Here is a 15,367-nt window from a genome sequence, read left to right on the forward strand (position 1 = left end):
CAAACAAAACAAAAGCAAAGAATTTTTTTTTTAAATTTTTTTTAATGTTATGGAAAATTCAACTTTTTTTCTTTTCCCTCCATTTAATTTAAAGTGAAATTTTCTAGCAACGTCTTGTCAAAACCAGTCTATACAAATCAGGGAGAAATCGAATATCTGAAGAGCGTGTTCCGTTCATTTCAGTGTGACTGCTTTATTTAGAGGCTAACACACATCTACAAAAGCTGGCATCCCTGACTACTAATAGATACTTCCATATCCGCCTGTAAACTGGATGTTTGGCTTTCAATCTCATCGGTTATCAGACTATAAAGACTATTTTTACTAACTTGGTTTGCACTAAAAGTATGATTCATTCATAATGAAATAAAATAAAAAAAGACTTCTTGAATTATAACCCCCCAAAAAAATGACATTGCTTTTCATATCGTTATATTTATATGTTGCTTTTTATGTATTTGCATTTGTGCTAATTCTAAAGCAGTTAATAAAATTTGAATTAAAGAAAATTCGGGAAGAAATATAGACGGTAGAACGTGATTCGCTCAAAGCTGCGCACCATCTGTTCTCCTTTCAAGTTTTTATTTTTAATTTTATTAGCTGCTTTAGAATTTACATAAATATCTATTTGAGAGAGCAACAGTAATTTTCGAGTGTTATAAACAGAAGTCTTTTTTATTTTCTATTTTTTAATGCGAACCAAGCTAACAGAAATAATCTAGATTCATTTCGTCATTTCGTTTTTAAACATTTTATTCATGTAATGCTATGCAGTTTTTCTTTTGAATTAAAATAAAATTACCTTTAGAAGGGTATAATGGGACTAATGCTGCTTTGCAGACTGTAAATCGTTTTCTTCAGACGACGTTAACTTTCTTTTTTTAGAACAATCCTTTTCGTCATTTTCATTTTTTTTTCTTTGGGTTTAAAAAAGCTTGTTATCGGTTTTGCTCACTTCATTATGCAGCAACTTTCACTTAGAATGTACTATTCTAAACAGACTGTATGTTTCCAAAAGAATATGCAGTTAATACTGGCTGAAAAATCAATGTGATTGCAATGGATACTCTGGTTAGCAAAGGTAGTTTTGACTATGACCTATGACACACACGAAATCAGACCAACAAAAACCTCTATCGTCTCGAATTCCGGTTATGCTATCATTTTCAGATTCGAAGCCCAGTGTTCTTTAAAGCAGCATACAGAAACATTTTCTTCAATTCAGAAACAGAGGAATTGTCTTCAAGAGCTGAGGAGGCAGTGGAAAAAACTGAGAAATGCGTTCCACGAATAGGCCTTCTAGGAAGATTAAGAAAAGGACAGTCGTTTCGCGCACTTTCTTGGAAGAAGAGTAAAGGGGTGAAATTCAGAGGTTTGACATGTAAGATGAACTTTTTAAGTTCATGGTTAAACGTCATTCAAGTAGAAAGCCATTTCGCTGTTATCTGGATTAGTACTGTTCTTTGGTTGCTCTCTTTCTTAAAATTGTGATTTCTTAGAAAGCCGAAATGTTAGGAGTGAAAAGAAAGTATAAGTTTTTTTCAAGTGATGAAAAAAGGAAAATCGTAGAATATTGGCCAAGTTATATTTGCAGCAATTGCTAACCTCAAGAGGATAAATAATGAATCCAAAAAAAAAAAAAAAAATCAGGGACCAAAAACCAATAAAAGATTTTTCTTGAAAAAGATATGCTTAAAGTTTCTTTTACTGTCAAAATGATTCCTTAAACTCGCAATAAAGCACTTAATAATGTAATAAAAGAATAAATACCTAACAAAACTAATACAGAGGAATTTTAATCAAGAGCCCATATTGTCTTTAGTATCGATTTCAAATTTTCACCATCATATTCCAAATTTCTATAAAGTTTCTTAAAACCCCCGTGTCTCCAAGCCTCTTTATCTCGATTTTTTTTTCTTTCGTGTGAAATTCGAACTATACAGATTCGACTGTATGCAATATTCCCACTGCGCCGCTCATAAAATTAAACAAATTTAACAATTTTCAGAATCTGTGACAAAGAAAGGCTACATATACGTGGATGTAACAAACCAATCTCATTTCTAAAGCGAAGGGTCAAATTTCACTCAATTACCAAAAAATTGTCGCAGCAGAGGGAGGCGTCTTTATACTTGAGGGTCACTCATACAGCAGATTTTCAATGGCATTGGGGGGGGGGGGGGGGGAGCGAAGTGAATTTTTGACATTTGTTACTCAGAAAAAAGTCGTTTTGATTTTTTTCTTTTTCTTCTCTTTTCTTTTTCTCTTTTTTTTTTTTTTTTTGAGACAAACGTTTCGGGGGGGGGGGGCTTTGTCCCCCTTATCTACGCCCTCGGTGACAAGTAAAAAATGTAAAAATACATGATTATGCGTGTGAAATGTGCATGTCACGGTTCAGTAAATAGGATATTTTCACAATAGCAGTGTTAACCCTGGAAGCCAACTATCAGCACATCCGAAAACATTTTTTTTTTCTTTGCCAAACAGATTTCCATTGCCTTATGGATGTTTGGGCTTGATGTCAAGTCATTCTAAGAAGTAATTTTAAATTTAGATCGTTTAAAGAAAAAGTCGTATCTTCAATTATAATCATTCTGTAAATACAGAGTATTTGCGATCCATAAACTCAATGGTCGAATATAACGGTACGAACATCATTATCTGATATTCATAAATGCTGCATAAATCGTATACGTTCTGTTTTGACATTTTGTGATTAAAGTTTAATTCTTCCAGCATGGCTACACACCTCTTCATCAAGCTGCGCAACAAGGTCACACGTTAGTTGTTAATCTTCTGTTAGAAAATCAAGCGTCGCCAAATGTGACGACAATGGTAATTATTGCTTTACTGCTTTCAAAATCAAAGTTTGGTATGAATAATTTGGTAATATATAAATTTGTAACTTTGTGACGTGCGGCAAAAGAATTTTTAAAAAAATTTTTCCAAAAGAAAACCATTTTTTTTCTTTATTTATTACTTTATAGGGAGGAAGCATGAAAAATAATTTTATATTTGGTTTAACCTTATCATTAAGTAAAATATATATATAGTATTCAAAATTGATCTTTGCAACTTTGCTACGTACAGTCTAGCCCGCTTATTAGTATATGGATTAAAATAATATCCCCCTTAATGTAATTCATTTTCAATGTACCAAATTGATGTAACGTGTTGTTTTGTTTCCGGTTAATGTAATATCCCGCTTATTAGAATATTAATTCGTGGTGAAATGACTATTCCATTAAAGGGGTTCAAATGTATCAGTCCGAAATGTGGATAGGTAAAAAGAGGGAGTTTGGGACTAATATTCTTCAACATGTAAGATTATAGTGGTCGTTAAATGCATTTCAATACATGCGCCATCTGTAGCGTATTCTCCACGGATGAATCTTACACTCATACTGATACAATGTGATCATCTGAGACTCCGCGAACCCTCACTTCCACATTGAAATTAAGCGCAGCAATTGAAAAACAAACGTATGGTGTCATCCTCTTAGCTGTATGGTGGGTCGCTTTTCATTTTCAGTGGGATAAATACACTAGACTCAGTGGTTGGAAAAACTACATTTTTTTTTGCAGCGAACTACAACTACAACTACTTTATTATAAATGTAGTTAACTACAACTACAACTACTTTTTTCAAAATGTAGCAACTACGAACTACTTTTGAAAAGTAGTCGCTACTTCGCTACTTTTTTAAAAATAAATTAATGAAAAGCGTTGAATTTAAAATGTGAAAGAATTCAACCTTCAAACTTTCAATTCTTTCCTGACAGTGAATTTTTAATTCAAGAAGTACAACTCGGCTACTTGAAAATATAAATAAATGCAGGTGTAATTTGATTTAAATTTTACATAGATATACAAATACATAAAATTGATTGCAGAGAAGAAAACATATTTTAAACAAAAGAGAAACATTTTAATTTCCATTATAGGAGTTGATTTTATAGGAACTTATATTTTGTAGAAGCTAAGTAATTGATTTTCAGCTTCAAGTTACGGGCCTGGACATGGACACCATCTCCTTTCTTACGCCACTGATAAAATGAATGAAAACTTTATTCAATTTTACCGAATAATCTGAAAAACTTACAATATTTAATAATTGACTTTTATTATGTTAACATGTCAAAACTCAATCAGTAAAAAAGAAAAAAAAAAGAAATAAAAAAAATATCCCAAACGGTCCTAGTATTAAAAATCAAATATTAATAAATATCCGAAACATGAAAAAGAACTAAGAATGTTTACTTTACTTCTATGTGTTATTTAAAACTGCCGTGGATTCGCACAGCAACGCAATTCGAAAAACGGGAAACGGCTGTATAGCGAGCTCTTCTCGAAGAACGAATTTTGAAGCTAGCGCGAAATCCTCACCCGCAACGTGAAAATTTTCAGAACTGAATCGATGGGCTTAAGTATTGCCTTTTTTTAATTGGGTACTTTTTTTTTTTTTTTTTGGTGCCGTGAATGGATTTTTTCTTTAGCATCACTGAAAGCGGAAGTTCTCACACTGTACTAATCTAAACATCGCTTTGTTGACGTATAAATCACCACTCCGTATATTTTTCATTCAAAATATGACGTTGATGAAACATAATTTTACATAAGTGGGCTGTTTAGCTAAAGTTTGAAAATGAAAGGAAGAATAGAAAGTTTCTGACAGTTTTTGAAATGCTTGAACAACTAAAAATGCGTGAAATATAATTACTGCATCTATTGTACAGTACTATTGTTGTGGTTGTGCTGCATTTTATTATTGCTACATACTATACGTACCGTACTGTTTCATTTTACGCCATTCTCTCTCATTGATTATGTGCATCCTAACAGTATTTTCATTCAATAACACAGCTTTCTCACCTGTGCGAGGAACGCATCCCTCACGTAAGATGCTGATGACATTGATACCAAAGCTTTTTGCTGAACGGGCAAAGTTTGCATGAAACGGAAAAAATTCCGTTATCATAAATTTCTATAAGACTAATATTTAATGTTAACCGGTCAAGGCCTGAAACATTTTAAAATGTTCATCCACGGGACATTTTCTGCTGCCAGAAAGCACAAACGTTGCACTAAATTGGCAATTATCGCTTATTCTTTTCTTTCTATGCACGCTCTATTCAAGGTGAATAATGGGGAAATTTGAACATCTCGATGCTAAACAAATTAATGGCGTCAAACAAAGAACGTACGGTATCATATGCCTGAGGTCAGCTCGCATTTTTCAAAGTCTTATGCGAATCTGATTGGTGTAACTTTTACTCGCTAAAGACTTCCACCAGTCAGATTTGTTTGAAACCTCGTTTCTTTTTTTTTTTTTTTTTTTTTTTGAAACTTTATTTAAAAGTAGTTTTTCGAAATCGCTACAAACTACATTTTTTTTGTATCGAACTACTCGCTACTCTACTTTTTTTCAAAAGTAGTGCGCTACACTACAAACTACTAAAAAATGTAGCTACTACAGTAGCGTCGCTACTTGTAGCGCGCTACTTCCAACCACTGACTAGACTGTTTATCAGGTCATGCTGAAATTATTTCTGTAGCTCTATGTTGAACAACTACAACCTATTATCATCTTCCAGTACGATGGTATTTCTCCTCACTGGTCCTCGATCGTTAGGATCACTTGGGATGACACATTACCAAATAGCTGAATTGGCAATGGAGGACTCGTTTCCACGCCTGCAAGGTCCTCGTTAGTTTTTTTTTTTTTTTTTGAGATTAGGTTTCTCGGAATTGGGTCTACCTGACCCTGGTGCATTACTTTCGAGAACTTAGAGCTGGCACCACAGCTGCAGTTGCATACATTAATGAAGATATGGTAGGCTGGTCACGGGAAGAACTGAAAGACATAACTACTTAGATATGGTGTAGATGGCACATCCGTTGAATTAAACGGCAACTAAAATGTGAAAATTAGGACTCAAACTGCATTTTATACCTATCACCTTTCCTGGTCAAAACTAAAAAAATTCGGAACACAGGCTACTTTAAAATTTTTCCAATAGACTACAATCAACATGAAACTCCCTCAAGCAATTTGTTGCCAAAACTGTAATCCAATTTGCTTAGAAAATTTTACCAAAATTTGTACTAACCATACTGGATTCCCCTTATTACCGGCGATAGTGTAGTTTCATAGGTTTCGTTTAGGGGGGGGGGGGGTTGATTCCTATGTTTTGAGTTGCATTCGGAATTAGCGCTTTTTTTTCTCTTTCTGAAGCTTTCTTCGAGTCCTAAGAAGGCTTCAATCGGCTGGGTACGAAATGTACTTTGTCTGGTAAATATTACCATTCAGCCGATTCGAACCTCTTTCAGACACTCAAACTGCCGATCAAAACGTCCAACCAATAATGGCCTTATTCACCAGCCGATTGGAACCTCACCAGCCTTTAAACATTTGACAAAAAATTTCTACAACCAGTCAGAAATTTTCCGTTGACGGTTCGGACGTCTGACCTTTTTTCAGCTCATCTGGTGAATAAGGGCGCAAGAAGGCCGCTTCATTTGGTTGTTCGGTTGTCTGACGGCGATTCGAATCGGCTGGTCAATAAGGCCTAAAAGTGGATGATGAAGACTTGTGGTTCACTGGTTTGGCTGGGACTCACTGGTCTAAACTTTCTAGCAATAGGGGACAGCGGGATACTTTGTCACAAGTTGAATTGGGGAAAACTGGGACAGCCAAAGGGAAATTTTACAACCATCCTAAGCTGTCCAAGGTTGCTGCCACCCTACACAGACAATCCCTGATGCGTCGGGTGTCAGTGAACTTGACTAAGATTGTTTTCGTGTTAGTAAGTTCTCCAAGTGAATTTTTCAGTTGGTGTTCTGCATCTTGTTACTCTTTCACTACCAATTGGAAGTATGTGAATATTATGATATCTCAATCCTTAGTTAATTAACAGTGTAAAAGTTTGGTTAGTTTTAAGTTGCTAATATATTTATTTTGACTACTAACTACAACGTGGTAAAATAGTCACAAGTGAAAACTGACAAACTATCCCGCTCTTCCCTACGTTACATCTATCCGTCCGCATAATGATTACAAATGTACATCACTCATATAACTTTATAATACCGTTTTCTTTTAAACTCCTGCTTTTTTTAATTATTATTTTTTTATTTTGAAAGAAAATATCTGTCTTTTCCTTTATAGCAAGGGCAAACACCGCTATCTATTGCACAACGTCTGGGTTATATATCTGTGGTGGAAACTCTTAAAGTAGTGACGGAGACCACAGTAATCACTACCACCACAACTGTGACGGAAGAGAAATACAAGGTAGTTGCTCCCGAAACGATGCAAGAGACTTTTATGACTGACTCGGAAGATGAAGGAGGTAGAATTTACATCTTTTTTTTTTCTTTTTTGTTACGAAATACCAAAGTTGCTTGTATACTAAAAAATAAAAAAATAAACGGGAGCTGCGCATGTATTCATTTTGTAAAAATATTTAATCTTTGCACTAAAATCTTTTGTAAATCCTGAATTAAAAAAAAAGTTATCTGTAATCATTTGAAAGTGCAAAATTAAAATGTTATAAAATCATTTGAAACTTACTCTAAATACAAAATAAGTGTTCTAAAGTAATTTGAAAACACTTAATTACAAAAATAAATCAAATAAATAATAGCTGAAAAAAACAGTAATAGAAAGAACAAACGAAAATTATAGACTCATTGCAGATTGCAAAAAAAAAAAAAAAAAAACCCTTAAATTTCTAATTTAAGGAATTTGAGCGTCTTTGCAAACAATTAGTTTTTTTCTCATCAGTGAATTGAGAAATTCGTTTTTGTAGTTAATTTCTTACTATTAGTTTTGTTAAGATGAGCTTAAATTGTTGTTGTTACTGTTATTGTAGAAAAAGCTAATGAACCTCACATGCAACAATACGCCTTGCCTCAGTACAAATGCAGGAAATATTCACATCATAAATGGAAGGAAATACCTTACAGAGCTCCTAGGGGAATCGAAACCACGACCTCATTAACTGCACGTAGGCAGTTGTCAGAGCAAACGCTTACCACCGCTCGTCCACGGAGGCCACTATTTTTTCTTGCAACTTATTTGTGTAACAGGGGCCTCCGTGGCTCTGTGGTAGAAGCTTCGTCTTCTAAGCTGGAGGTTCGATTTCCGCAGTGCCCTGGGTGTTATTTCCTACTCTTGTGTTGTAAATCTTTCCTGTGTGTGTCCAGAGGCAAGGCGCTTGGCACGCAGTCCTCTTTGTATGTGAAGCTGTTTAACTTCTAAATAAATAAATAAATAAAAATTTGTGTAACAAGAGAAGAACATTCTGAGACTATTCCTAAAAAAGTAAATAATCCAAAAACGGTGCATCATAAATGCAGATCACTAAAAGATTAAACGCTCAGTAAACAGTTTAATGTTTGTTTCTTATTTTTGAAGCATTATGCAGCTATTAAAATGTTTTTAATGAGTTCATTAGAACTACTTATTAACTACAACTGATTGCTAAAGTTTTAGTGCAGCCCTTGTTTAACAACTAAATCGAGCTAAGATGTCGCCTAAAGTAGCAGTTAGAGTTTTGAATGGGGCCGTGGTAGCCCGATCGGTAGAGTGTCGGATTCGGGGCCGGAGGGTCCTGGGTTCGAACCTCGATGGTCGAAGACCCACCGTCGTCATTAAAGGGGACTGGGCGACGTTAAATATGCTCGTGGTCTCAATGTCCTCTAAGTGAAACGATACCTCTAGGGGTGCTAGTACTAGGTAGCTATTAGCTCCTGGACTAGTTCAAAATTCTCATTAACTGTTCGATCCGGTGATGGTGCTGCCATCTATCCGTATGTAAAATAATGGAGGCAAGGCACTTAGTATGCAGTCCTCGACATAAAGACAGTTGTAGTCAGTTGTGACTCTGAATAGGAATAGGAATAGAGTTTTGAACGTCATTTATTGATGTATGTTGTTTTCGTGTGTGCTCTACTCAATTTCCAAAAATAATTTCTTGTTTTTCTATGTACCTTCTTGAATAGTAAGTGTTTAGTTATGTTATTAGAATTCAATGTTTAGATTGCTAAATTAAACTTTGCTTAGCTTTTAGCTTAGTTATAAATTTATCGTGAAATGTTTGCATTGTTAACATGTGTTCTTTTGGCATTGATGTTTACATTCGCTTTTATTGTTGCAGTAATGCTGTGCAAAACAGTTATGTGCATTGTATGCTGCTTTGCAGCTTATTCTAAAAATGCCTTTAAGTAACATGTATTGTAAAATTACTAACATGAAAAGAAACTAACATGATAATTTGTTCTTATAATTCTCTCAATGTGTATCAAAAAAAAAAAAGCTCTGCCGCAACTTACATTGTTTTACTTAATATAAACTAAAGTGTGTAACTTTTTCTAACTTAACTTTTTCAAGCATGTATTCTAAAAAAAAAAAAGATATTCTTGTAATTTGTTTGTACGAACTTTATTAATTTATGTAACCATAATGAATATGTAAAACGTTCAGTTTTTTTTAATATTACACTTAAATGTACAGATCAATCGCAACAAAATTTTGAAAATTAATTTATTGCTTAGAAAAAATTGAATTTATTAGTTACCGTTTGCAAATGATTTAACAAAAAAAATTAATTAAATAAAAATAAATAGAGAAAAATAAAAGAAATTAAAATTTGAAATGCTGCAAACGATATACCTAGTTGAAAAGTACTGAAAAATGTAGCGTTATAGTTTTAAAAAATGTTTCAGTTTCCATTTTATCCTTGAAATGTAATTGAATACTCCGTGAAAAAAAATGATTTTTACGTTTGTGTACGAAACATGTTTTGGAAAAAAAAAAAAAAATCAATAGAAAGCAACTGCTTAGAAAATAAGTACAATTCGGGATAAAAAATGAAAACAAACTTTCAAATGTGAATAGGTTTGATTTCAAAAATGTAAAACAAACATTCAAATGTAAATAGCTTTGAAACAGTTATTTATTTTAAAAATGTTGAACAAACATTCAAATGTGAATAGGTTTGAAACATTTATTTCAAAAATGTAAAACAAACTTTCGAATGTGACTAGGTTTGAAACAGTTATTTATTTGAAAAATGTAAAACAAACTTTCGAATGTGAATAGGTTTGAAACATTTATTTCAAAAATGTAAAACAAACTTTCAAGTGTGAAAAGGTTTGAAACAGTTATTTATTTCTGTGTTTTTTCTTCTTTATAAAATAACATAACTTTTAAAATATTTTGTACTTCTATATAATGACTAATTACATTTTTGCTTTCCCGGACTCACACAGCTTTTGCAAATTTGCAGTGCCTCATTAGCACCTTTCACAAATGTGCAAATCAAAAATTTGAATCGGTCTTTGGATTACGACTTTCGTTCTGCAAATTTTTTAATACACGATTGATGCTTTTTTTTTCTGAAACTTCGCACACTTTTGAGGGGAAAATGAACCAAATGTATTTTTTATTAAAATATTTTGTTTAATTATAAATTGACAATTTTAATTTATGATTACTATGAGTAGCGTAACTATGGGGTCTAGCGCTCCTGGCGAACTTAAGAAATTGCGCCCTCCCCCTCCCACACGGAAAGTCACCGGAGGTCATTGTTACCTCCAAAAAAAAAAAACTTTTTTTTTGGAACATTCTGATTTGACAAATAGGAGGCAGCGTTGTAATTTCTTTTCTTATTTTCTTTTTTAGAATTGTTTTCAATGATGCCCAGTGTTCCTTCTCAATAGATGTTGTGTATGTGTCTATAGCTCTTTTTCTTGCGAGGTTTTTTTTCTGTCATTTTTTCCTGCATTTTTCAAGTTCTATGATCAAAAAATAAATAAATAAAAAATTAAAATAAATTAAAAAAAAATTGAATCAGCTGAAATGCCGCCCTCCTGGCTGCTGCGCCCCTGGCGAGAGCCACTCCTGCCAACCCCTAGTTACGCTACAGATTACTATACGTATAAATAAATAAAAATTAATACTTCTCATTCGGAAACATCGAATTATTCTTGTTATGTCTGAAAGCATTGTGTTTCAGTTGTTAATAATTATGAAATCGTCGACAAATTTAAAAAAAAAAAACTTGCAACGTTAAAAGACTTAAACTTCATTTTTAGTTCGCTGTGTAAGAGCTTTTTACATTAAGAATATAAATCAGGAAAGGTTTTATATTTACACGACTGCTGTATATAACGAAAGGTTAGTTATAAAAATAGGAATTATTTTTGTATGAAACACGATGAAAACTTTTGTAATATTATAGCGTAATTTGGGGGAAACTGCCTCCGAGAATTGAGCACCTGTTTTTATTGCTGTAGTAAAATGTCCCTAAAACTTGACATGCAGGTGCCGACTTCGACGAGGTTGCTTTTTTCGGAAAACCCACCCACGCAACACATGTCTATCTCCCTTATGTTGAAGGGAAACACTTTCACATGAGTAAGTTGCCATATCTAAATGAATTTTAAAATCCTAGCAAGTGAGCATAGCATGAAACTAGGCAGAGTTACGGTAACGTAGTCGTGGTAAATTTTTTGGCGCCATAGCCATTCGAGAAATTTTGTTAAGATTTTTAAAGAATCCCAAATTAATAAACTAAGTCATTGAGACCATTGAAACTTCCATTAGAATTCAATCCACCATACAAAAACAAAACAAAAAAAAATCACTTAATAGAGCTAAAAGTAACTTTATACAGTAAAATAGGCCACTAGCTCAATAAAACATTATTTTTTGCCAATACCGCAAGCGATCACGTTACCGTAACCCAGCTATGAAACTGAAAAAAGAAAAGACTCCTAACGTCCCTCCATAAAAATTGCACCAGAGAAAACCCCTCGTTATATCGCGCTCGTTGCGTGACAACAAAGATGCGCGATATATCCGGAAACGCAATGTAACCGCGGTTTTAAAAAACGGTTCATTTGATATACAAAACCAATGGTATGTGCATCTCCAAATCAACTTATCAACTGAATCGTTTCTTTCAAAAAAAAAAAAAAAAAAAAAAAAATCAAGCAATAAAATTGCTAATTTTAGGAAAATATCTATATCACCATATTAAATTATCCAATGATGATTACAACAGTATTTATTAAAAGATAAAAGCCTAAATATGTATCACTTTCAGTTTGAAACATTGTAATAATTATAGAAATATTTTAACACGAAGGTAAAAATGCTTTTTCGAAATTTTAGATTTTGTCATTTGACTCATTTTTGAAATAAACGGTTTAATTGTTCTTTTAAGAAAAAATGTTAATGAGTTATTTTTATTTAATTTTTGGTGGAACAAGTATCCAATGCTACAGTTTAACTTGTAGCAATTTCAAATGAATGAAAAACATACCTTTTTTTTTCATTCATTAAACAAAAAAAAAAAAAAAAGAGAGAGCGAGACTCGTTTTTTTTCTGATAAATATTTTTGCTTCAGTGGTTCCGAACGTAACCCAAATTTAATGCAACGTGCTTTGTTCTTTTGATTTCTCGGGATGCAATGTAAAAACGCATTATAACGAGGGGTTACGGTTCTTTTTTTCCTTTTTTCTAATTTTTTTTAATGTTTTGACGCATCCCGCGAAAAGCAATTTCCTATCTTGAATCCTTTTAATTCACTAATCAATCCATAACAAATTGTTCTCTAGCTACGACATCCGAAATATAATTGATTTTGCATGATTTAGCATTTGTGCAAATGGTGAACCGAATTTACGATTTTCGCTCAGAAAATATTGCTTGATTTTTTGTTGCGTAGTTTTAGACTTTGTAGGGACATCAATTATAATTTGACATAATGTTCTGTGATTTTAAACGATAACTGTGCTTGCCGCAGTCATTAGTTTAAATGTAGGTACTATTTCATAATTTTTACTAAGATATCGTTTCTTACCAACTATTTAAAAAATGGTAGAACTGCTTTTGTGCAAAATTAATGAATTAAATCCACTCATAAAGATTTTGAACAGCTTCACAACGGTCTCAATATTCAGCAAATATTTTTTTCTTATTTCCAAAATTAACATCACTATTCTATACATAATAAATAAGGAATACAATTTTGAGTCTTTGCAAAATTTACTAATCAGCATTGTTTATGAGCGATTTTTGTATTTATGCTTCACCAAACTTTAGTGATTATTTAGTAGTATAAATGTCCTTATTTTATGCTATGCCCACTTAGATGCACATGTTTTAAAAATGCTTTTTGTTTTGCATGATGCTTGCTGTACTGCTTTTTATGTCACATTATGTCCTTCCTCCGTCTGTAGAGCACTGGTTGGTTTTGTTTCTAAGTATTTTTATTGTTACTGTATTTTGGTCTAACTCTGTGTGAAAAAGGTTTAAAAAACACGGATATAAAAATTCATCGTGGCAATAAAAGGTGTCCCAAAATTATGCAAGATTTGAGATAAATAAAAATGAGTTTTCAAGTGTGTTCTTTTTAATGAACACAAAGTACGTTGGGTAGTGATATGTATGAAATAACTGATTTGGGAAATGGCCGCCATGGTTTTATTGTCACATATGCACTCTTTTGCAGAAACGTATGTTAATTTTGCATCAATGTGGCTGAATTTCGATGATGCAGTCAGGGGCACTCCGATGGAACCTCTCAAAAATTTCCTTATTCGATACATATTGTGTGACAATTCGGCAAAATTTGGAGTTACATTCGGTACAGTTATCATAATTCGGCAAAATTTGGAGCTCCATTCGACAAATTAAGAGTTTCCGCAGGCCCTAAAGTTTAAGTTCGGGACACCAAAGATCTCCCTGAATGCAGTGGAATCTTCTTCAGTCCGCAGGTGCACGTGGGCTTGCTTGGCCTAGACATTTTCCTTGAAATGTGTCCGTTCATTGTAAAAGTGGTATATCTTCTTTTAAATGATTTTTCTATGCTTTATTAAGTAAAACTTATTGAAAATTTTTCCTCAGGGAGAAAAAAATGTTCAGCTACTATCAGTCATTAAATATTTATCTTTGGTAAATTGATTTAGCTTTGCTTTTACACTAAAAAATATAGTTCCTCATTTTACGCAGGTATGTTTTACGCGAATGAGTTTCGAATTTACGCGAATGCGGCAATACAAACAAATGAAATTTTTCCCTTCTGCAAAATCCGAACTTTGGAGATAGCAGATAATGCGCAATTAATCCTCTATTTAGTTCAAATCTTAAATAAATTTAGGGCACCTTTTGCAAATCATTTGCCACCTTTATGGTTCGTCGAAAAAAAAACTCTTGCTATGTCTATATACATTATAGATGAGCTCTTTAACTTACCTTGTGCTACTGGTATTGTATTTAACGATTCTTAATATTTGCCTTAACTTTGTTTCTCAATCTAATGACCTTGTAGTTTATAACACGTACGGCAAAAGTTGCATTTCACATTAGAATCCCTAGACTTAAAAGCTACTATTATATGTATATTTTTCAAGTATTTTCAAAACTTCGAGTTACGTAAGCCAAAAAATACATACAAATTTTAAATTCAATAGATCTAAAATGCTCATATTGTGTAAAAAAACTCTAATCTAATCACTAAAAGATGGAAAATAAAGCTATTTATTTCCTAAAACGGAGTTATACAAATAGGCCCGCTAGGCTGTTGCCTGCTAGAAAGTCATACAGAAGTTTAATCTGAAGATAGAGCTCTCGCTTTCGAAATACTAATTTAATTAATCATAGCTGTCAATAACTGAACTTAAATCGCCAATATGGGGATCAAAAAGTGATTCATAGGAAAAATTTAGAAACTTGGCTCTAAATTCCCGAGCTTTATTAGCACATTTTAACTTAGTTACTGTACATTTTAAATGTTTTATTCGGTGTATGAGGCAGCTAAACTCGTTTAACGTTCGTTAAATCTTTTTACGACTTTGATTCATTACGACTTGAACAACCAAGCAATTTTTTAGTCACCAAACCATCTACTACAGTTGAATTAATTTTCACATACAAGTTAACTCCGAAGCTGCTGTTATGTATTAAGTCCATTGTAAGGTTGTAATCATTCGAACCTACTTTAAATTCATTTATTTGCTAAACTTGTTTTATAGTGTTTTAAACCTCTGCTTTATGATTTTGTTGCAGGCGAGGAGGCTATGCTCGGCGATCAGTCATATAGGTACCTTACCGCAGATGAGATGAAATCTCTGGGAGACGATTCCTTGCCTATCGACGTCACAAAGGATGAGAAACATCACGATGTCATGCAATCCGTCAAACAATTTGGAGGTAAATGAAATGTTATCTTTACTAATAATAAAGCAGAAAGTCTCTCTGTCCGGAGGATGTCTGTAGGATGTCTCTCTGGATGTCTCTCTGGATGTCTCTCTGGATGTCTGTAGGATGTCTGTGACGCACATAGCGCCTAAACC

The 15,367-nt window shown here is 33.2% G+C and overlaps 1 protein-coding gene across 1 annotated transcript in view; it reads left to right on the forward strand.

The window, feature by feature from the left end:
• LOC129226948 (ankyrin-2-like) overlaps positions 1 to 15,367 on the forward strand; it is a 227,201-nt gene that overhangs the window by 98,004 nt on the left and 113,830 nt on the right. The window contains exons 17-20 of the mRNA XM_054861576.1: positions 2,737 to 2,835; positions 7,170 to 7,353; positions 11,331 to 11,423; positions 15,081 to 15,224. Of these exons, the coding sequence (XP_054717551.1) occupies positions 2,737 to 2,835; positions 7,170 to 7,353; positions 11,331 to 11,423; positions 15,081 to 15,224 (520 nt within the window). The remainder of the gene's footprint in view (positions 1 to 2,736; positions 2,836 to 7,169; positions 7,354 to 11,330; positions 11,424 to 15,080; positions 15,225 to 15,367) is intronic.

The sequence above is a fragment of the Uloborus diversus genome, chromosome 7 (genome assembly GCF_026930045.1).
Source record: "Uloborus diversus isolate 005 chromosome 7, Udiv.v.3.1, whole genome shotgun sequence".
NCBI classification, from domain to species: Eukaryota; Metazoa; Arthropoda; class Arachnida; order Araneae; family Uloboridae; genus Uloborus; species Uloborus diversus.